Source organism: Ovis aries, chromosome 4, assembly GCF_016772045.2.
Source record: "Ovis aries strain OAR_USU_Benz2616 breed Rambouillet chromosome 4, ARS-UI_Ramb_v3.0, whole genome shotgun sequence".
Taxonomy (NCBI): Eukaryota; Metazoa; Chordata; class Mammalia; order Artiodactyla; family Bovidae; genus Ovis; species Ovis aries.
The window spans coordinates 118,284,068-118,308,417 of record NC_056057.1 but is presented as its reverse complement, the minus strand read 5'-3'; the positions used below and the strand labels follow the sequence as shown (position 1 = coordinate 118,308,417).

General features: G+C 50.1%; 1 protein-coding gene across 3 annotated transcripts in view; it reads right to left on the bottom strand.

The window, feature by feature from the left end:
• Positions 1 to 24,350, bottom strand: part of DPP6 (dipeptidyl peptidase like 6) — a 980,810-nt gene that overhangs the window by 190,919 nt on the left and 765,541 nt on the right. For all 3 annotated transcript variants that reach the window (XM_027969056.3, XM_027969054.3, XM_027969055.2), the window contains exon 6: positions 7,678 to 7,730. In XM_027969056.3, the coding sequence (XP_027824857.2) occupies positions 7,678 to 7,730 (53 nt within the window). The remainder of the gene's footprint in view (positions 1 to 7,677; positions 7,731 to 24,350) is intronic.

Genomic DNA, 24,350 nt, shown 5'->3' with positions numbered 1-24,350 from the left:
AGGGTTGTGATGTCAGGGCTTGAAGGATCAGAAGATTTGGACACAAGACACACGGTCGGTGGCACCTACGTTTCTGGCGTCCGTGTTGTGGGGATGGGGTAAAGGATAGAGCGAGTGAAGACGGGACCACCTTCCGTCTGCGTGCAGCGGCAGCGCATCACTGAAGTGGTCCTTCAGGGAAGACTGCTTCCTGCACCCGGAAGGCATCACGGGCATCCTTCTCCCACCCCACCCCCCTCACTGCGGGCGAGACTCATGGATCACAGCATCCTCCCCCAGAGAGCACAGGCACAGCTTTAAACTCAGAGCTCCAGGAAGCCATTAGAATTGATCAGAGCTGGCATGGAGTATGAAATTTACTTTCTGTCCAGAGGTAGGGAAATTGTGGGGAGAGTGATTAATTCGATTCGGCTGCATAATGGGAGGCCTTGGTTCCCCCACGAAGGAAGCCTGGAGGACACTCTGCACACTGAAGCAGGCACGTACAGGCACCATTTCAGTATCCTACAGAACTCCATAACCTTCCCATGAACCCCACAAGTCAGGCATTTTATTTCCATTATATGGATGGAGTAATAGTGCCCAGAGAAGCTAAGTAGCTCTTCCATGACTACACAGGTAAAGAGGCTGACGGGGGATTTATTCCCACATCGATTTGATCCTAGAGCTCATCCTTTTGATAGTGCTTGCTAACTGCTTGTAATTCGGGGGAAGAAGGGAGAGAAGGGGGAGACCCTGCGGGGAGGGAGCAGGAGAAGCAGCTTAACCAAGATCCAGCCCTGCAGGCCTCGGAGCTGTCCGCAGTGCTGAAACGCTGGGCCGCCAGCAATGGTAGCATCCTGCCCTGTCCAAGAGAGGTTAGTCTGTAAGTCCTGTCTGACCCTTCTGCGAACCTGCGGACTGTAGTCCACCAAGCTCCTCTGTCCATGGGATTTCCCAGGCAAGAATACTGGAATGGGCAGCCATCTCTTTCTCCAGGGGATCTTCCCAACCCAGGGACCGAACTTGCACCTCCTGCATTGGCAGGGAGATGCTTTACCGTGGGGCCGCTTGGGAAGTCTTGCAGGCCTTGCTGGAGGCACGTAGAATGCCACTCTAAGGACTCTCTTTCTCTTATATTTCAGCCTCATGTTGGCCCTTCCTAGAGATATACAGACAATCCTGTTCCCGCAACTCCTGGCAGCTCTGCAGAGCCAATGTGTCCAGCGGCAGTGTCCTGGAGAAGGCAGGGCTGGGCCGTTGACACTGCTGGGGATTCTCACCGCTGCCCTCACGAACTCGCTACCTTGAATCTCCTCATGCATCAGGCTCGACTCACAACAGGCGCAGGCTGCCGAAGATTTAATTTGCAGGGCATGGAACATAAACGCTTGAAACCTGTCTTCACTTTCGGAGCAGACACCAGACATCCACCATCACAGTTGGGTGGTTTCTCCACTGAGCCCTCTCGCACCGCACGCCTGCCCTGCTCCTTGCCAGGACCCCTAACTGACTCCAAGCCCTACTCACCCCTTCCCTGCCCTCCACTCTACACACACGCACAAAATTAACCTAAGCCTGCCATCTGCACCGCGTCTCTCTTAGGCTTGATGTTCAGCGTGTTCTTCCTCTAAAGACCCATGGCACTCAGCTGGGGATTAGGTCTTCCACACCCCAGGGTCACCCCAGACCCACCCAATCCTGTCTTTCCCCATGCAGAGTCCCAGGAGAACAGCCCTGCTCCAGCCTGGCCTGGCACCCCAGTAATTCCAGGAAGATGCTGGCTCACTGAAAAGGTCAAGCTCGTTTAATGATTCACCCGACCTGGAATATCTCCTCTCAGTCTCCATCTATTAAACCAAACAAAATAAAACTTACTCAACTATAAGGCTCTGCTCAAGCCAGACTTCCTTTTTGAGATTCTTTATGGCATCCCTTCTCTTGTGTTCGGTGTTTAAAATACCCATTCGAGGCATTTAATTTTATATTGTTATATAAGCAAGGAGTTCCAACCAGTCCATCCTAAAGGAAATCAGTCCTGAATATTCATTGGAAGGACTGATGCTGAAGCTGAAACTCCAATACTTTGGCCACCTGATGCAAAGAAACGACTCATTGGAAAAGACCCTAATGCTGGGAAAGATTGAAGGTGGGAGGATAAGGGGACGACAGAGGATGAGATGGTTGGATGGTATCACCGACTCAATGGACATGAGTTTGAGTAAATGCCAGGAGTTGCTGATAGACAGGGAGGCCTGGTGTGCTCCAGTCCATGGGGTTGCAGAGTCAGACATGACTGAGCAACGGAACTGAACTCAACTGATATGTCTGTGTCCTTCCTTTTCAAGAAGCTTTTGAACGTCTCAAGGAGAGAAACCATGCTTTGTTGCTCAATACAGCACTTCACTGTTGCCTTATCTTTTCTGCTTCCACTGGAAGCAAAACAAGAAAGCCTTAGAAAGTAATTGCAGCAAGTCAGGTTGAGATGAGATTAAAAAAAGAACTTGTTGAGCACTGAGAACTGTAGATTGTTGAGGCCACAGGCATCACTTTTAAGAGAGAAATTAAAATCACGTGGGCATTTTAATCACCTGAGCATCATGGAACAGATCTTTCTTAGCTTTGAAAAAATTTTAAAGGGAATTTTATTATGGTAGGGGTTATATCACTCCTCTCCTTGTAACAGAAAGGATTTGAGCTGGCTAGAAAGTACAGTCTGATAAAATTTAATTATGAGACTACAAATACATATTGGGGACATATTAAAATGTGAAGAAATAACATTTCCAGGCAGTCACTCAGAGCAAATTCTCTGCTGTGCACTGCACATGTATCATCCCCCTTAACTCTTATCGGGTGCCTATGAAGCAGGCACTGTTGTTAACATCTTTATAAGAGCGTGGACATGAAGCTCCACAGAAGTACAGTGACTCCTGAGGTCATACAGAGTCAGCTGCCAAATGGGACTCGTGTTCAGGTCTATGTGACCCCCAGGGCTTCAGTCTCTAACTCCTGCGTCACGAGGTCAGCAAGGTGCTGGGCACTGCGGTGTGTTCTCAACCTAGGTATCTATTTTCTAAATGAATAGAATGCTCTTCTGTGTCCCAGCCTGTAAAGTTAGAGAGTAACCCTAGGAAGAAGGAATCTATGTCTCAGTCCATTATTTTCACAGATGTGACTTCATAATATTGTATAATTAATTTTTCAGTGCCCTCTAAACTCTGGCTTCCTTCCCTTTTGCTAGTGATGGAAGAATCTGGGATGGGTGAACCCTCTTTTCTGTCTCTCTCACGAGGGAGGAGGAGGCCGTTGTAATATTGTAATATTCCAAAGGAATACAATTTTGTACGGTTTGTTTGGTAAAGGTAAATAAGCAAGGTTAGGGCAACAGTATCTACAGAAGACGGCCTGACACGTACACGAAAGTAGCTCCACACACTTCTCAGTTTCTGCTCTATCATTGCTCTGTTTGCCAAACTCCAAAATGCCAATGCTATCTAATTAAGGGGTATGCCCAATTTTTCTTAAAAGTGATGTCTGTTATGCAAGGATTGAGTTTCTCCAGCCCATATGATTTCCAGAATGATCCTAATAGATATGAAAAACTGCAAATTACATAGGAATATAATTTTTTAAAGAAAATCACTCAAGTCCAAGGGAAAACTAACCCAAGAAAAAACTCATGTCAGGAAAACTCCAAGAAACAACAAATCTACCAAAAACTGCTATGAAAACACAGGATGGACCCTTATCAGAGAACATTTAGCTGGCTACCATTTCCATCAATCTCTGTCATGAAGTGTCGCTTTACTTTGCTGCAGTTTCAATATAAACACTCAGTAAAACACTCTAGATTAAATATTAACTAGCTCTAATGCTGGCTTACTAAACAAATCTGTGTAAAAGACACATGTCCTTTGAGAACACAACTTTTGAAAATTTAGTATGTGAAAGTCAAACACCCCTACCATGAGGCTCCAGACCTTTGATCAGATGAAAATTCAGCCGGCTCGGGGTTCTCATTATGACTCGAGCTATTGCGTGTGCCCTGGGGCCTACCCCAGGCTCCAGCTGCGGAGGTCAGAGCTGGGGATGGAGGGGGTTAGGCACGGGTCAGGGAGGCCTCCTCCTCCCTCGTGAGAGAGACAGAAAAGAGGGTTCCCCCACCCCAGATTCTTCCATCACTAGCAAAAGGGAAGGAAGCCCGAGTTTAGAGGGCACTGAAAAATTAATTCGGTTCATCTCTGTGATTGTTCGGAAAGCCTGAAGCTAAGGGAGAGAATCTAAGCTATAAATGCCAAGTAATCCCATCCTGCAGATCGAATGGCCTCGGGCTGGAAGTGAGGGACTGCAGGGAGAGAGGGATGGGAGGAGAGGTGAGAAAAAGGGAGAAAAAGATACACGTCTGTGTCTCCAGAAATCTCAAGAGGCGGTCCCATAGGGTGTTCTGCCCTATGAGTAAATGCTAATTTAAATGTTTTCATAGAGACGTTTCTATTTAAAGAGACAGCTGTGCTTTCCTCACCACCCCAAGCCCACCTACAGGGCTGTGCTCTTGCCCGGCCACCAGGCAGGGCCCTGGTACAACTGACTGAGCTCAACAAGCCTCTCTTGGACACCGAAGCTGCAAAAGCTCAAGGTCTAAAGGCTCACCCAGTTTGGAAATCCACTGTGTCATTAATACAAAGAAGACTTTGATGATACTCGAAACTCATTTATTTATTGTTCATAAATGACCAGTCAATCCTAAAGGAAATCAACCCTGAATATTCACTGGAAGGACTGGTGCTGAAGCTGAAGCGCCAACACTTTGGCCACCTGATGTGAAGAACTGATTGACTGGAAAATATACGGATGCTGGGGAAGATTGAAGGCAGGAAGAGAAGGGGACGACGGCGGGTGAGATGGTTGGATGGCATCGCCGACTCGATAGACATGAGTTTGAACACGCTCCGGGAGATAGTGAGGACAGGGAAGTCTGATATGCTGCAGTGCATGGGGTCACAAAGAGGCAAAGAGTGGCACACGACTTAGTGACTGAACAATAACAAAATGATCTTATGAGGAGGAGGAGCTGGGTGGTCAAACAGTGAACGCCATTTTTGTAGGTGCCTCAGTTTACGTGATGATGAGATGAATCATAGACGTAACGTCCTCAGCCACCAGAGGCTGTCTCCCGTGAGTGCAGCGAGCATTCTGCCACATCTTTCAATCCTATGAAAGTCCTTATGTAGCTGAGCAGGGCCCTATGGGGCCTTCCTGGAGGAGACCCCTCCCCAACCCACATTCTCCACCTGCCTCTTGTCTGGAGAAAAACCGTAGCCTACCTAGGTTTCCCTCAAGTTCCCAAGAGGAAATTTAATCAGAGAAGTGAGAAGATGCAAAAAGAAAGGGAAAAAGCCAAACGAGGCAACATAACAATAGTTTAGCCATGAACCAAAGTCAAGGACTTTTCGCTCCTCCCCCAGGGCGATGGATCGCATTCTGATCCACGCCCTCTGGGCTGTCTCGCGGATACTGACGCCCCCACCAGTTGGGAGAAGTTACCTGTAAGCTGCACACAAGCACGGAGACCCCAGGCCAGTCGGAACCAAAAGGGCACGTTGATGCTTACTTACCTCACCACGGTCAGTCAGAAGGCTGCCCACGAGCCGGCCGCATAACCCACAATCCCCTCCCTCACCCTGACTGTAGAAACCTGTCCCTGGAGCCTTCAGGGAGTCCGGGCCTTTTAAGCACCAGCTGTCTGAACTCCTCGCTTGGCGCCTGCAATCAGCGTGTGCGTTCCTTCACCACGAGCTGGCGTCAGCAGATCGGCGTTGCCGCACTTGGGCACGCAAGTCCACGTTTGGTTCGGTAACGCTTAGGGAAGCAGTGAATCAGCACGGTGAAGAGTCTGTTTTCACAGCTGCAGTGTACCACCTAAGGGGACTGTTTGAGGTGGACGGTGAGCCCGGTGTGTTGGAGTCCAGGCCTCCTGGACACGAGCCATGAGAAGGCAGGGCGGAGGAGAAGGACGATTCCCTTGCCAGAGCTACGTGCTAGGGTGAACGCGCAGGAGACTCAACCAATATGCGAAGGCAGTGCTGATTACCGTGGTTGTTTAAAAACACGGAAAGCAGCTCACTCTGCTGACATCCCCTATGGGGGGATTATCACCCTCATCGTGAGCACTGAAGCCAAGCCTTCAGCACGGACCACCTTGCCCTCAGGCTTGCAGTCCGTCTGGCAAGCTCTGGTGCCAGGAGAACATATTTCTCCTAAATGCAACTGATGCAGCGAAACACGTACACCGTGTGTCAGGCACAAAATGCTTTCAGAGTTTGGAGTTCTACAAATTTATCCTCCATCTAGGATAAATGCTATTGCTCCCAGGAGAGGCAGATAAATCTCAAGGCATAATTATACCCCTGCTGGCCGTGACCTTTGAAGTGCCTATCTGCTTGAAAAATAATAGAATACTCCCTCCTCTGTGAAAGACATTTGAGTTTCTATCTGAACTATGCTTTAAATAAAACATGCCCATGGATACTTCATTTTCACGACAGGGGGTCAGCTTCAGTTTCTCGGGGCTTGAGTTTTCTAACAGCCTAACAGAAGCGACTAATCACATTTTGCCGCCTATTTACACGCGTCCTTTATTTATCCGAAGTCCAGAATGAAGCTATTTTCCCCACGCTTGTTTTCCCAGGATATGCCCATATTCTACCCAACTTAGCTGTGAAACATCCATTCTGTGATCAGTGCTCTCCTACAGAACAATATTTTTTAAATCAACTCCTGCTGTTTGTTTGCATTTGCTTAGGAAAACTAGGAAGCCTCCCCCTAAGTCATCGCGGGAAAGAGCACTATATCGCCAGCAGCACAACCCAATGTCTTTGAACATTTCCTGAGCACCTCACCTTGTCAAAAAAAAAGAGAGAAACTGTGGAAGGCAGAGAAGAGGACAGGAAGGAGGGCGGCGTCGGGGTGTGGGGAGGGGCACCGTAGGGGGTGGAGGAGGGGAGGGAGGAGGGGGAAGAAAGGAAAAACAGGAACGGAAGCAAGGAAACACCGTCCTTGCCTCACTCCCCTTGTTCTGCAACGGGTTTTCCATGCGCCGCCTCAACAAATGGCTTCATCCAACTTTAACCTCGAATCAACACCTCTGGATTCCAAAGACGAGCCCCTGATCACACACCCCGCTGTGTAGACCCAGAGCTGAAAACTCTGCCAAATCACGCACTCACGGCTTTTCCTTCCCACTCACACTTCCCGTTTTGAGAAACAAGAGGCGCTTGGGGTGCTGCCCTTTCTATTGTGTTTATAAACCGGGAACCCTCCTGGAGTCAGAAGGTGAATCACCATGCCCTGGGGGGACTGCAGGTGATTACAAATCATAGGGGTCGGGGTCGGTGACTGAGGGCCGGGGCAGCATCTAACCCTGCAGGATCTGGAACCTGGGCACCAGAGCAGGAGCTGGGGCAGCTGCTCTGGGAAGGGGGCTTCACTAACGGGCGAGGAGCTGGACTCACTGACACCCCCACCCCCACCCCAGGGCCTGGGGGCACCCCAGAGGTTCCCACAGCATCAGGACACTTCACTGTCAAAAGCTAAGGTGCCATACCTCCTGCCCTAGGAATTAAGCAAGTAGTCAGCACTCCACCCCACTCTGTTTTGCAGAGCTCTCATTAGAAGAAAATGAAAGAACCATCTTACCCATGAGGGATTTTGCTCAGGACATAATATCCAGTATAGGAGTGTTGATATATCTGAAACAGACACACAAAAAAACAAGAAACAAAAAAAACAAGCATTGAGATCATGGTTGTGATTATATTTTTCAAATCACTGTGAATCCTAATAAACAAGCCTGGACCTACAGCATGTAGTCAGGAAACCAGGCAGCCAAATCTTTTATTTACTCGGGAAGTAAATTTGCGTATGTCAGTCTTATTTCCACCATTTGCATGTGGTTTACTGGGTAGCCAGAGGCTTGGTACTATTTCCATAACTACCTGGTTTGTGATTAAATCGGGGCAGAGATTTCCAGCTCAACTAATGTAGCACAGAACTAACGTGGGCGGTGCTCATCGGAGGCTTCCTGACAGCCAGCTGGACCAGAGATGGGGAGACCCCGGCCCGGCGGGAGGTCCCTGAAATCTCCGGCAGAGTCCACTCTGTACCCTCGATGAGCTGTAATACCGGAGCCAAGATAGGCTTACCTGGGCAAACTCCTGTCCCCTGGACAATTCGATGTGCATGCTTTAGTTTCAGAGAGTGGCCAGTAAATTAAGAGCTCATTGCAAAGGGAACGTGGCTTTCAAAAGTAAGGCAACAACAGCAACATGGCCTTCAGGTCTCAGATGTCCCTCTTCAACTCTTGAGCCAGGAGATTATTCCCCAACCCATAAATGCAGTGGTCACCCCCAAAGAAGGGAGAATGTGGCCTCTGTCCTCTCGAGCTTTCTGGAGAGAGACCCTCTGGGGGTGTGGAATGTGATGTGTTGGTTACCCTGCAGGGATGAAGTGAGCCGTTCCCTTCCTCTGGAAACTTCTGAGTGTTGGTGCCCTGTGTGAGCCAGCGCTCGCTGACTAGCATTTTAAAACCAGCTTTCTAAAGATAACGGGTAAGGGACATGCAGGCCAAGGAAGACGGAGCTACCGCCGGGTGTGTGCAGTATGGACACGCTTGGGCTGAGGACAGACGTGAGCCTGCAAAGAAAAGCAGGGGAGGGCCTGCTAACACCCCGACTCCACGCCTGGCCTGGGCCCCCGGATTAACCTCGTGGGGATCACAGCCATTTGGCAAAAAAAGGACCCAGATATAAAAATAAAAAACAGCACTTAATGCTAAAGAAGTTTCGCTTCCAGTGACCCTAGGACTCCTGCACTAGACCCTGGGATGGTGTGCTCAAGGGCAGGAGACGGCCATCCAGCTAGGGGTCTAGCTGAAGCTCTGGTCCAGGTGTGAAGAAATAGCTCTGGAGGAGCAAAGTCGTGACGAAGACCACCACGCGCTCCCGTAGCAATCTGAGCAGGACCCCGCCCCGCCAGGACCGAGCTGCTGCTGTTCTGAAGCGCTGCAGCGCCGCTCCCCCAGGAGAAGAAGGTGGGGCCGGGGTCCCAGGCCCTGTGTCCTGAGCAGACTGGCGCTCAGAGAGCCCCTCGGAGGTCCGGGAGCTTGGACAGAGGCTGCCTCTGGGAGCGGAGACGGGAGCGGGAGCTGGGCGGCCGTCCCGTTTCTTTACGGTCACGGTGCCTGCGCTGGGCCGTTCCGTCTCTCCAGCGGTGCCCGTTCATGCAACGTGTCTCACTCCAGGTTCATGGTGACCCCAGGCAGGCACCTCTGTTTGCTGAGAGGGGAAAGTGAGGCCCTGCCGGGGGCGTGGAGCAGGCAGCAGTGATGGAGGCACGAGGAGAGGAGGGCTGGGTCCTAACTCAGTGACCCCGACGGGGTCAGAAATGATGGCCCAAGGCTTCTGAGCACAGGCTGTAAATGGTACTGAGGCCTCCCAGCTCCCTCTTGGGTCATTTGCTCTGCGGGAGGATGGCTGTCAGATTGCGAAGACACTCGAGCGACCGCATGGGGATGAGCCGAAGTTCCTCTCCATGAGGTGACCACAAGCCAGCAAGGCACTGGGAAGCTTGGAAATTGATTCTTCACCCCCCACTCAGGCCTGCAGACGACACGGCCCTAACTAACAACCTCTCAAGAGAACGTGAGCTGGGGCCACTCCGATCTAAGATGGCCCTGAGTTACTGACCCGTAGTAACCATGAGCCGGAAGTACTGGCTGTCTTAAGCCACTAAGTTTTGGATAGCTTCTCACCCAGCAGTTGGTAAAGAATACATCTAGTTTAAATCCAGATGATAAAGCTTAACTGTTAAATCAGAAGTGGACAGACTTTTGAGTTTCTGGATCCCCTCCCTATAAACTTTCAGCAACTTCTCAAACAAATAGACAAGTTACCTATCAAAGAGTCCGTACAGGAGAGGGGAGGGGTGGGGGGCATTAAGGACCAAAGCATTTGGAAAAAGCCTTTGAGTTTACCGTAGAGAATGGTCCACAGCACAGGGGATGAGGCGTCATGACGGGAGGGTGGGGAGCATTTCTGAGGCACACTCTATGCAGCAGGCAGTAAGCCAGCTCCTCAGCATACGTGAATGCGTCCAGTCTGCATGGGCTAGGTATTATTATCCTCTTTTGGATAGGAAAACTGAATCAAACCCATAATACTTGAGATCCGTTTCTCTCTAAGCACATACTGGAAATTGCCTGAACAAAGGGTACAGCTCTTAATTCTCAAGTTACAAGTCCAAGTTGGTTGTTGTCAACTGAAAAATCCAGGATACCAACAGCCATAATACATATGCAAAGTAAGGACACGCACTGTCTTGCTTGGTCGAAGCCTTATTTATTTGACCCATCTGGAAACAGTGATTTCAGTTCATTCTCTGGTTATGACATTCCCAAACCCCTAGACTTACATCTTCACACCTCTTTAAACATACCTGCAAATGACCCTGAAATTCAACTCTGTGGATATGTTCTGAGTGGGACCAAAGAGAAAAAGGAAGACAAAACTAAAATAACCTAGTAAGGATAATAGAATAAAACGATGAGAGAGCTATCCATTTACAATTCTGCATCTGTTCTGTCAGGCAGAAAGGAAAAAAAACAAGCCTATATGGATGGGAAATGTAGCAGAATATTAGAAAATGAAACCGCTAATTAGAAAGAGTCAAACAAGATGAAAGAGAGTCAAGAAGTAGAGACGGATAAAACCTGAGGACGCTGGAGTACCTCTGTGCCAAGTATGTACGGAAAAGCAGCATTCCAGGGTAAACCATTGATGCAAATGAGAAGCCTTCAGCGTGAAACTGCAATTATGACTCAAGAGCTACTCTTAGAAAACGGGGAAGTAGGAGGAAGACGAGGTGATTTTCTCAACGCTCCAAGATGAAACAAGCAAATCAAACATTCTCCTCTGCAAAATATTCCCTCAACCTGGAGCCAAAAGAACCACAGTCACAAAGAAAACTTTGAAAGAGGACAAATTTCAAGTGTTTTCATTTGCACAATGCCTTATCTTGAAAAGACATTAAAAAAAAAAAGTTACATCTCCCTGAAAGAATTTGAGATAAAAGCCTTTTGTTTGTGTATGTGTGTGTGTGTGTGTGTGTGTGGACTCTATCTCTTGTATTTATGCATCTTTCTTTGAAACAGACTCTAAATACTTCTGATCATGGAAAAAAGTACAAAGAGCTGGAAGTTAGTGAGACCGCATTGTTATTTCTGTGTGAGTGAACTTTTAGAAGTTCATGAATATAAGGTTTCTTCCCACACCATCAAATTTCCCTTGGAAAATAAATGCATGAAAATCTGTTACCCAAAATACCATTCACAGGATGGAAAAACAATCTCATTATATTGTTTCTTTTTTTTAATATATCATACAATATAGTTGACATCGGCATTCAATAATTTGGAAAAATAACCCAATGTTTGTCTTGGGCTAGGTTCATATTTGGTCTGCATCTAAGAAATCTGAGGGCCTCCCTGGCGGCTCAGCTGGTAAAGAATTCACCTACAATGCGAGAGACTCAGGTTCGATCCCTGGGTTGGGGCGATCTCCCGGAGAAGGGAACGACGACCCACTCCAGTATTCTGGCCTGGAGAATCCCATGGATTGTATAGTTCAAGGGGTCGCAAAGAACTGGACATGACTGAGCGACTTTCACTTCCACTTTAATACTTCTGAGACATCACTCTGTCCCCAGCTTGCTTTCTTATCCTCTCCCACATCACTCTCTGAGAGACACAGACTTTGATTTCCTCTGGTCTTTCCTACCGCAGCCTCACCAGGTACACTGACATGGCCTCACTTTATGCCCTCTTCCTCTATGAAATCTCCCCCTCTTGCAGTCTTAAACCATGATTACCTGAATATTAATTTCATGGATCTGTTTCCTCAACGGTAGGCCAGTGTATCAGACTCCCCAATGACTTCTTTCTCCACCTTAGGTTCACAGGCACCCCAGACTCAATATTCTCTGAAAGAAACTCTTCAACAACCCTTAAAACCTCGTTTTCCTTTCGTATTTCCTATCCTGGTTGGTGGCTCCCTCATCCCCTCAGTAAACTGAGCTGAAAACCTAGTTTTTCCGAACTCCGTTCTTTGCCTCCTTGCTTCTCTGGCTCAATTCCATATATCCCCAAATGGTGCTGAAATAATTTCTCAAGTCCTTCTCAAATCCATCACCCACCCCTCATCCCTAAGGCAAGTGCCCTGCTTCAGACCCCTGTGCATCCTGCCTCTCCTACAGAAAGAAGCTACCGTGTTCTTCTCTAAGACTAACTCCTGAGACCTTGACCCCATTCCCTTCTGCTTCCTGTTGAACTTGATTATCAACTCTTCTACCACAGATTACCCCACCTTATATTTTTCATCGGGCTTCCCAGGTGGCTCTCATGGTAAAGAACCCGCCTGCCAATGCAGGAAACTCAAGAGACGCGGGTTCGATCCCTCAGTTGGAGAAGATCCCCTGGAGGAGGGTATGGCAACCCACTCCAGTGATCTTGTCTGGAGAATCCCAAGGACAGAGGAGCCTGGCGGGTACAGTCCACAGGGTCGCAGAGAGCTGGTCACGACTGAGTGCACACACACACACACACACACACACACACACAATTTTTCGTCACTCTGTCTCCATGATTTTGTCTCTCTGATCTGTTGAATTAAAATCTCCCACATGAAAAAAATCCTTGGGCATTTCCCTCCTCCCCCAATTCCTTCTCTTTAACTAGCACGGTACTTTATAAGGGAAGTCTGCACTGCATCACTTTCCATCACTTCAAGCCCACTGCCTCATCCTCCCGACATTCTCAAAGTGCCACCTCTGCGTGTCTGTCCCACTGCCGTGCACGACAGCGTCTTCTTATTTTCCAGCCCGCTGGCTCACTCTGCAGTGCGTGACAAAGGTCACAGGAATCCTTCTCCCTTCTTCGTTCCCAGGCAGGTCACCGGCCTTGGTCTCCTCCCTGCCTGTCCTTTCTGCTCTGCAGACCCCTTGAACGGATGCAGGCACCAACCTGCCACCCACGCAGGTTCCCCTCATTGGTCTGCACTCTTGGTCTGGAAGGACATTGCTTCCTTATGTGACGTCTTCCTGAGTTCCTATTTTCATGCTTGATCTACTTGCTGACTTCTAAGCTCATGATTTTGCTTATGTTGGGCCTTTCAGCATGATTTTGCTCCAAACTGTCATATCACATTCAATATTTTGAAAACCAAATAAATTCTTCTCCTCCTAAAAGTCTTTTTTTTTTTTTTTCAAGCCGCACTGTGCAGCATGTGGATCTTAGTTCCCCCTCCAGGGGTTGAACCTGCGCCTCCTGCATTGGAAGTGCGGAGTCTTAGCCACTGGACCACCAGGGAAGCCCCCTAAAGAATTCCCTTTTATGCTCTTGCATGTATCTGGTCTCTCGGTAGAAGCATCTTGGAATCAGCTCCAACCATTCCTATTCCTTCCTCCTTTCCTACTGTCCAGGTACGACTGGTTTCCAAATTTCACTGGACTGTGACTGGAATGAACCTTAAATTCACAGCACAATTTCCACCCTCAGTAACACTGATGCCTTAGTGATCACAATGACCTTCCAGGTGACCTGCCAGCCTCGGGCCACAACTCCCCTCCTCCCCAAGGCCTGGAGAAGTCCTTCTTCACAACACAGGAGTCGGGAGCAGTGGGTGGAGGTCCTTTTTCACAGGAGTTGGGAGCAGTGGGTGGCTGTGGTGGTTTGGAATAGTTCTGGAGTAGGATGCAGCCACTCCTCTATATCCACTATAATTACAACACAGTTTTATACTAAGACATATGTTCAATTCCCAGCCTGCTCATCATCTGATGGGTGAACTCAGACAAATCACTTAACTTCTGAGCCTGAGAAGTAACAGCTGTGCGTATTTGCTTAGGAAATTTAAGCCATGAGAAAGGAATCAAGAATGCTCGTGTTTAAATTTGAAGAACTACATAGTCTAGCTACCAGCACTGTATAGAATCCACAAAATTCTTTTTTTTTTTTTTCCACTCTTTTGGGCTGTAGGAAAACAGGAATTCCACAGAGAATGGCAAGGTAGGAGCTCACCTCTTCCAAGGGGTGGGAGAGACAGGAAAACAACTGAGATTGTTGCCCTCTGGACTGGCTGCTGGTCAGCACCGCCTCTCTATTCAGACTGAAGGCAGGAGGAGAAGGGGATGACAGAGGATGAGATGGCTGGATGGCATCACGGACTCAGTGGACATGAATTTGAGCAAACTCCGGGTGACAGTGAAGGACAGGGAAGCCTGGTGTGCTGCAGTCCGTGGGGTCACAAAGAGTCGGATACGACTTGGTGACTGAACAACAAGTGTTTCAATAATGAGGTGGATGGTCCCCTGAAGGGGTGAGCTCCCCAGCACTGATGGGATTCAGGCAGAGGCTGGAGAGCTGCTGTGAGGGACGCCCTGGCATGGGTGTGTGCATTCTTAGGCAGCTGGCTCCAGGGGACATGATTCCCCTTTCTTGTCTGATCCTACATCTATTTATTTACGGGCTTTGCTACTAGCTCAGCTGGTAAAGAATCTGCCTGCAATGCAGGAGACTCAGGTTAGATCCCTGGGTTGAGAAGATCCCCTGGAGGAGGAAATGGCAACCCACTCCAGTATTCCTGCCTGGGAAATCCCATGGACAGAGGAGCCTGGCAAGCTACAGTCCATGGGGTCAAAACACGAGTGAAACACGACTGAGTGACTAACACTTTTCCTTTTCCTTCTATTTATCGAGGAAATTAAACATATTAGAGGGTACAGATGAGCTCGGGGTAAGACTCTCCCAAGCTATAACCAAGGACGCCATGGATGGAATAACACACGGTTAAAGAAATAAGATACAGGGATGTGAAGTGAATAGAAGCTAAAAGTATCAGGAAAGCTTAACACAGGAAAAAGTCAGACTGGGCAGGGAAGGAACGTGAGATTTGGAAACCAGATGGTAAAAAAAAAGAAGAAAAAAGAAAATTATCCATACAAGATGCATGCTGATGAGTGAAAAAAAAATTAGAAATCTGAAGGGAAAAGGTAAAAACGCTAAAAGAAGTAGCTGGAAAAGGTAAGATGTCTTGGTTTTAAAACTGGAGAACATAAAGCATTTACCCAGAGGGTCTGTCTTCTCACAGTTTTGAAGGTTCTGTTACCAAAAGAGAAGGAATTTCATTAGCTTCCAGCCAGCAATACAGTTCTCCTGAGAATTAACATACAGCCAGCCCCAGGAGAAAGCAAGCAACCTGCCTCCCAAACCCAAGCCGACGTCCCCTGGACCATGACGGATTCTCGCGCACTGTTCATGATCCTGTGACATTCTGTAGCTGTTCCCTCAAAACCTTTTTGATAACAGCTTTATGGAGGAGTAATTTACACGTCAAATACTGCACGTAGGTGACTTCCCTGGCCGTTCAGTGCTTAAGAATCCGCCTTGGAGTGCAGGGGACTGGGGTTGGATCCCTGGTCGGGGAACTAAGATCACACATGCCTTCCAGCAACTGAGCCCAAGCACCACAGCTACTGAGCCCAAGCACCACAGCTACTGAGCCCAAGCACCACAGCTACTGAGCCCATGCCACGGCTAGAGAGTCTGTGTGCTGCAATAAAATGATCCCACACGATGCAGCTGAGACCGATGAAGCCACGTGAATTAATTAATTTTAAAAGTTACCAAAAAGGCACTGCACGTATGTGATTTGTTCGAGTTGATGAGTCTGGACACATGTGATAGTCAGGACCAAGGCACCAGACACACCCAGCACCTTCCACGGCCTCCATGTGTCCCCCACAACCTTCCAGGAAAGCAGCAAAGGCCAGATAATTAAGCCTGGAGCCCTGGTGCCCCCTCCATCAGTGGGGAGAAGTGAGGCGAGGAAACCTACCCTCTGTTTTTTCAAAACCACGTCACGAGTCTCCACACTCACGTGGTGTGTTCCTAAGACTCGGTCCCGACACGTTCTTCTGAACAACCTGCCCTCCTGGTTGTGGACACCCTCCATCCACACGGTTAGACCAGGGTCAGGATCAGCCCTCACAGAGCAGCTGCCGTTCCTCCAAGAAGCCCTTGAAGACCCGCTCTGCGGAACAGCTCATGACCCAGAGGGGCTTCAGGGCCTGCCAAAGGCTCCCCGAACAGTCCATCCAGATCCTTCTCTGAGTAATGAAAACAAGTGAGAGCATCTCCAGTATGTAATGAGATGAGAGCTAACCAGTTCGTAGGGTCTTGCTGGGAAGAAATGATGAATATCCTGCCTGGAAACCCTTTCACTTAGTGTTTGGAGAAACGGGCCCAGCTGAGGGTTCTCGGTCTTTTGAGGAGTGAGACCCACGGGCGGAGATGCTCTAGAGAAGATGCTCAGGTCAGCAGGAGTCGGACAGAGAGCCAGGTGACGGACGCCCGGGGCAAGTGGTCTGGCCAGAAGAGAGAAGCCCGAGGGCAGCCGGAGGGCTGATTCTCGGTTTCACACAGCCCCGGGAGAAAGCGCCAACAGGCCTGTTCTCATTTCCTCCACGCGGGAGGACAGCGTTGACAAGTGCATGTGACAAAGAACTCCATCTCAGCGCAATGATGCTGGCTGCTGGCGACGAACGCTAGACTGGCAGGGCTTCCCGGCCCCTGGTAGTAACAGTGTAGAAGCAGAGTTTGCAGGGGCGGCAGGAGAATGCCGTGGTGACACCGAGCCCGGGGACTCCACGTCCCCCTCCTGTTCATAAAGCCCCTCGGGTCCTGGGGGGACTGCACCCCTGCCCTCCCCACCTCTGTCCTGTCTCGTGCCTATGTTTAACTGTGCAGGCACTGAAGCCTGGATCTGGGCGCTCAAGCCTTAGGGCGTCACGTCTGACAAGCCCCTGACAGTGACACAGTTGGTGATGTCCCCCTGCACGCAGAGTCCACACTGCTTCCTCTCCTAGATTCTGGAGAAATCCCATCTCGTGACAGAGTCGGTCTCTGCTCGACTCTTAATCTCCTGTTTCACTCATGTCTTTTATTGGGCTCTACCCCCAGCGACTCGGCATCGTGCCAGAACATCTGGCCTGGTCTGTGTGAATCTCAAGTCCTGATGTAGAGGTTGATGATGATGGAAAGGTTCCTGAAGAGCCCAGTCCATATTCAGTACTTGTATCTCAACTCCTTTCCTCCAGGAGTCACTGTTTTCCCACCAGACTTTCTAAATTTAAGGGTGTATGCTCAGTCATGCAGGCATGTCCAACCCTTTTGCAACGCTATGGACTGTAGCCCACCATGTTCCTCTGTCCGTTGGATTCTGGAGGCACGAATACTGGAGTGGGTTGCCATTTCCTTCTCCAGGGAATGTCTCTCACCCAGGGAGAGAACTTGGGTCTCCTGCATTGCAGGCCCATTCTTTACCTCTGAGCCATCAGGGAAGTCCATAAAATTTAAGAGAGTAGGTTTCCCCTCAAACCTGTAGTCTCTCCAAACATCTAGTTCTGCTCTGGGTGTTAATCCAGCCCCAAGAACCTCTAATGCTTTGTTTTTTGACCAACCCCATTCATCAAACTTCTTATAGAGAATGTCTCATCCTCTGGGTCCTTCACCCACAAGGCTCTCCAGATATCAGTGACTCTGAGAACATCTGAGCCTGAAAACAACAGGATTAAAACTGAGGATGCCTCTAAATAAAGATCTTAAGTTTCAGAGATGAATAGCACAACTTTCAGCTGTGATTTGGGTCACGTTCCCAGATACCCAAGAGAGGAACACCTCTGACATTCAGGAATAGCTGAGTAATATTCTTTTAATCATTTCCTGTGTCTCCACTCGGACATTGCAATTCAAGGAGCATGTCCATGTGTCTTAGGCTCATCTTCTGGAGACAAATGATATCAGTCGTAGGGTGCTGGGAAGACATTTGAAGGAAGCAGTTCATGAGCCTTTCCTTCCTTCCTTACTGATTTTCAAGGACACACGCCCATGTGCCCTGACCTCTCCCCGGCTCCATCACTGCCTGTCCTCAGTGTGGCAGCCACTAAGAGACGACGCCCAACGTCCCCGCTCTTCCAGGCTGCCGACTTCTCCTTCTTCGCCCTCTCTGTGCTGCTGACTCTTTCCTGATCTCGCTTAAGGACACGGCGTTTTCTTTTCCCTTGCTCGCCTTTGTGTCTCTTCTCGCCTGCATATGCTGCCTGTAGAATCAGCCTCCGGAGATGCAAGGTAAAAATAAATAAAACCTCCTGACATCGTGGATGTCTTTAGAATTTACAAACCATGTTCTATATCCTTTAACGTGACCCTCACAACACCTGCTCCCATGACTGGGTTAAGTTTCTCTTCGATTCTTCTTTTAAATAAAGAAATGGAGGCTCAGAGACACAACTGGTTGGTCCAAGGTCACATAATGTCAAAGAAACAGACGCGGGAAGTCAGGGTCTTTTTTTTCCCACATGGCTTCACACTGTTGCCACTGTAACATGCTGGTCAGAAAGCTTCTCCCACCCTAAGCCGCCTCTTCTTTAGCAGCCAGAAAGGATACCAATACATCCACACTCAAGAGAGCAATGTTAAGAAGAAAAGAACTGAGAAGGTCTATGCCAGAGCTGCAACTAGCTCCTGCCCTGCACAAGATCGGCTGTCAGCCAATGCCGCCAAGGCCTCGGGGAACCTCACAGAATCCCAGTGGTCCTGGGGACGGAGCGGGACGTGGAGAGGAAGGAGGTCACCGAGGGGGTCACCGAGGGGGAAGGGCGCTCACTTTCAGCTTTTCAGGCTGAGCTGCTTCTGCACCACTTCCTTGTACGGCGGCCCCCCAGCTTCTCTGCTGCCTCTCTGAGTGTATCTCAGGACCCTGACCCCTGGTTCCTCGTGGCAGCAAACACTGAGTGCAGCGGACTCACTTCAAGGTCAGGGCAGGGAGGTGGAGCGTAAATGTCTGGCTCTCTCCTCTGGGGAAGGGTGCTGATGGAGGCAGGGCTCACTTAGCAGTTTATCAGCACAACATAAAAAGCAGCAGCGGCTGTCTCTGCTTTAATAAGAGGGTGCACCCGGGCCCGGCTGTGTCCCCCGCCAGGCCTCTGCCGAAGGGCAGGGTGAGAAGTCCAGGCGGTCCCTCCTCTGCCTTCGCTGCCTTACTCGTTAATTCTATAGCGTGTGTCACGTGATGCTAAGTGGATGATTGATTTTCGGTAGGTCCGTCTCCCCCCGCCCCCCCACGCTCACGTGACATTTCCAGTCCTCCGTTTTCCATCTCCTGCTCACCATCACCCCATGGCTACTCTGCCCTGCTGATCCGAGTCTAAGGCGAACACTCATCACCTGTCGTCCGAGCGCCCCCTGACTCGCTCCCCTGCAGCAGGAACCCTCCGGGCTCACATGCGGGAGGGAGGTCTGCACCCAGGGCCATTTCTCTCACTCCTTTACGCCTAGTCCCTCTGAACCTGATCCAGGCCCCCGTCCCCGTCCCGACTCCGTCAGGAACTAACAGGTTGCCGTCTGCCCAGCATCCCGACACACCCCTTCCCTCACCTCCTCTTGCACTCCAGCGGTTCCCCTCGCCTCTCGAGTCCCCCTGCCCAGACTCACTGACGAGTTGTCAAAACCACCCCTCCCCTGCCCACAGTCGGCATCAGTCGGCTGGGGCCGGATGAGCAGTGAGGGCTGTGGCTTCCCGGGAGATGGGCACAGAGCCGCACGCAGCTCGGCTAAGACAGGATTAGGGCACAGCGGTCCACGGGGGAGGCTTAGTGCCGCCCAGAACTGAGTGCCAGAGGATGAATCGCCGGGTCCCGGGGGTGCTGGTCCCAGTCACACCCGATGGAGGCTTCTCTTCGCCAGACAACTGCGCTCCCACCTCTAAAACCCAGCATGCCGCATCCAAGGCGGATTCAGCTTCATGCCGACAGCTCTTAACCCACAGGGTCCCTTGAAACAAAGCCTTTGTGGGTAAGACAGACGATAAACTGGGCCGCTGGTGACTGGAGGAGATTCTGGAACCCAGTGGGTAGAAATGGGCTGAGCACCCTCTCGCTCAGAGACCCCAGCCGACGTGCCATCTGCACTGGCATGCTTCGTGTGGCACTTTCTACCCGCGAAGCTTGGCTCCAGCGCGCTCTGCTCTCTCATTTTCAAGACCATCTTTGAGGGTTTCATTCTCACTCACATTACTGTTTCCTGTGCACGTCTTACTAGGCTCTGTGGGAGGTTGCGTCTGTGCTTCCCCCGGCCACCCTCCCACCCTACTCCACTTCTGAGACGGCTGGTATTTCTGTTTCTTGAGACCCTCCCCTCACCCATTCTCAGCCTCTCCTTTGCTTATTCTCAGAGGCCTTTGCTTTCATTTTCCAGTTGCAAAGGAGACGGTCAACGCCTCTGACACACAGGCAGCCCCTGGCCACGTGGACACCGAGAGCAGGAAGAGGGGGGATTCTGGCAGAGGCCGCATATCCTGCTCTCACTCCAGGTTGTTTTCCGTCCCCTTGGCTGTCTCTTTCTGGAAGATTCATCCCGGGTGAGCGACAGGCTGGGGCTTGCATCACAGCCCTGGGAGTGCCTCCAGAGAACCCAGCGGGTTGGGTTCAGCTGGACACCACACACACACACACACACACACACACACACACACACACACACACACACCCCAGGGGTACTTGGGCGCCACCACGGCCCTCCCCATGCTTCCAGATAACAAGGTCTGGAAGATCATCCTCCTCACCAGCCTCTCTGATGTCTTCTTGATCCGGAATTACCAAACATCATGCCGCTGTGACCATGTAACTTGCCACCCAAACAGGCACAGAGAAAGTGGGCTGATCGGTAATCAACATTGGAGAGACAGGCACAGACTGCTTGTCTGGAGCCATCCATTCAAGACAAACCAGGATACATGATTTCCCCCGTTACTGTTGCCTCGTGAGCAATCCTACTGATGGGAGAATGGGAAATTACATCCTCAGTTTAACCAGGGGAAGGTGCAAGAAATCCAACGAGGACCTGGGGAAGGAGTCTGAAAACAGACAGAGGAGGAGGGAGGGGAACTGTGTTGAGCATGTCTCCAAGAAGGACTCACGAAGCAACCAGGCTGCTGAGGCACCGTCTGTGCATGCCAGTTCCTTACGGTGCATGGCGCCTGCCTCTTCCCCAGCCTCGGGCTGACATCACACGCCACAGTCAGACGGCGCTATTTGTTGGCAGGTGTCGTGTGTCCAGCTTAAGGGCAGTGGAGACGGTGCTGGGGCCGAGCAGGGCCATGACTAGTAGGTTAAGTGAACACAGAGCAGGAGGCCAAGAGGCTGGAAAGACCGTTTTCCATCAAGTCAGAAGAGGGAGAATAAAGGCTTACAAAGCACATACTGAAACAAATGTTGAACAAGCCCTGGAACCGATGGTTTTACATAAGTGTGGCTACATGAACTTCTAATGACCTAGCAATGTCTCAATAATCCTATGAACATATTAGGGACCCATTCTCAGTCTCCCAAATCAGGCCATAGTTACTAGGATATAGCTTCCCGGATTAGGGGGTAAAGTAGATGCAAACGATAAAAAATCCAGTATCCTGAACTCAATTGTACACAAGTTTGTATCCTTGAGACAAAAAGAACTCTTGAAAATGATGGGGTGATGCTTCAATTTTCAGCTCGAATAACAGATTTTATTATCATCCATGAATGTCACGAGAATTCTCAGTTTTAAAAGATTTCAAAATGTAGGGCATCCTTAAAAGTACAGGTGATCCTAAAACAACATTTATTTGATTTCGTGTGGGTTTATTTGTCACGGTGGATGGGAGGAATCCACTGGAGTGAGATGGGAATGTACGGTCTGCAGGCAAGGACAAAACTGTGTCCATGAAGGCAGGGACCTCGGTGCTCGGTGATGGAGGAGAGTGTTCTCTCTGGCTGCTGATGGGCTAAGGGTGATAGGTTGCTGAAGATTCTGTGGGCAGCGTCGAAAGGAGAAAAGCTCCTTGAGGACAAAGGCAGCCTTGAGGCTGTCCTGGTAATTCAGAGGGAAAAGCTGCCGGCTGCATGCGTCATCGTGACGGTTCCTGCCTGCTTGGCAGTTCTGCATCTACTGAAATTCTGTGCTCTTCACAAGACGGCTCTAAATATATCTCCTGGTTTGACAATCCCGAAGACACACGAGGAATCCCAGGATGCTGTGCCTCCGATACAAGTCTTAAAGCAGGGCTAGAAGCAAAGGCAGAGGCGTGCTAATGGACGGCACTCAGATGCCACATGGAGCCGACGGGGCTGACGTTGGAAACTCCTCAGTCGACACTGACTGTACATTTGCCATATGCTCAGGGTCCTCTAATGAGCAGTTATGGAAGAATCCTTCCTTGTTTGGACTGGGCTGCTGAGTTCTGCAGAGCTGTTCCCTGAGCTGAAAATACTGGAGCTAATTAGCTCGCTCTGCTCTTCGGGACTCGCCAGATGGCAACTCGAGGCTGCTCTCAGAGCTCGCTGCCGTGGCAGAGCGTCTCACAGTGTGGTCCATGGACCACATACATGCATTGGAATCATCCGGTGTGTCTGCTAAAAATGAAGATTCCTGGGTCCACCCCGTAGCATCATCGAGTGTGTGGGGCTTCGCATCTGCCTTTTGACAAAACCATGTGGACACGTTAACAGGGGTGCCCCCAGTGAGCACACTGACATTTGAGAACTTCTGTCCCAAGGTGCCTGGTTTGCAAACTTGGCTCCACTCAGAGTTACCAGGGACCTTTTAAAGCACAAGTCCCACCACCAGAGAGCCCGATTTGCTACATGGCTGGCTGGTGATTCTAACGTAGGAGCAGGCATGCGGCCTGGACCTCAAAGCACACCTCTGGGTGTTACCGAACACTCACATCTACAAACAAACACACCAAGAGAGGACTGAGCCCTGGAGCACGTGGGCTCCCTGCTGTCAGCTTCATCGCTGAAGGTTCTCAGAGCTCGATCATGAGTTTCCACCACAGCGCTGCAAACTGATCACTCCCCTCGTCGACCAAAACCCCAGATATTCCCTCCAGCCAGTGCAGCCAGCTTCCGCGGGCATGTTCACATACCCCTGGTGGCAGGTGAGCTATGGGGCAAACGTCCTTTCCCTGACCCCAGCTCTCAGTTTCATACATACTCAGAGGGTAGAAGCAGCACCTCTAACTTGGATTTCATTGAAGTTACCGCACAGGAAAAAGTGGCGATAGGTGCTGGTATTAGGCTGAGGTGGTGGGTGACATGTTTGGACGTGAACGTGGACTCGAATGAGAAAGACTGGAGACAATCCAGGCCGTGGACAGCCTCTCAGCCATGTCACTCACGCCTGTGCAAACACACAAGCTATAGCCTGGGTCTCTCCCTCGATGAAGTGGAGATGACATCAGCACTCACATGATCAAAGTTGAAGTGAGAGAGCGTATCTGAGGCGTTTTTAGGGACGGGGCTGTGCTGGCTTCTCAGGACATGAGGTCAACATGGAGACCACCCCACTGGGATGTCTGGAGGCGGGGCTGCAGCCTTGCCTTTCAGGGATGGTGTGGCTCTGAGTGTGTCATAAACTCTGGGTTTTGGTTTTCATGTCCGCAAAATACAGTGCTTCTGAGAGCCAAGCTAGTTTGACGGCAAGAGCTCCCTCTGTGCCGTGATTTTGAAATTCTAAAGGGATCAGTGGTGTCACAGCATAAACGGAGAAGGTGCATGAGAAAGGGACGTCAGGAGTTGGCGGGAAGGTGCAGGACTCGGGTCCCTGCAAGGCTGGTCTCCCTGGGACCTCGGTCCGAATATCTGCCTTCAGCCCCGTAATGAAGTCTTTCCTCACTCCTTAGAATCTCTGCTGAGCGCCCTCAGGGATGGGAAAGGGCACCCGGCCCTGGGAAAGCCCATTGGATTTGTTTTCTGTTCCAAACACAAGACACAAAGTGTTGAGTCCTCGGCACAAGTCCCCAGGCTGGGTCAGAGGGCACTTCACACCGTGGGATATGTCAGTGAGTCTTCCCCCAAACACGTTCCATTGGAGACACATCAGCCTGCAGTGGACATATGCGCTGTTGGGCGTGGTGGCATGACAGCAGCAGGCGCCTGGAGATGCTTCTGAGGACCATTCTACGGCCTCCAACTTGCAGTTGGTTTTTTCTTGGATAAAAGGTATAGACTTTGAACTCGATGAAATAATATTCTTTGGAAGGTAAAATTTAGGAATCTATGTGTTTGCTTCCTTCTAAGGAGATGCAATCTTTAATTGTGTCTGTTCCAGAGTGTTCTCTGTTGCCATGGTTACCACAAGGTGGCCGATTACTACTGCTGCTCAGGTTGGTGGAGATGGACTTTTCTCTGAACTCATTTTCTCCTCCTGCTTGTATTTACTCTGT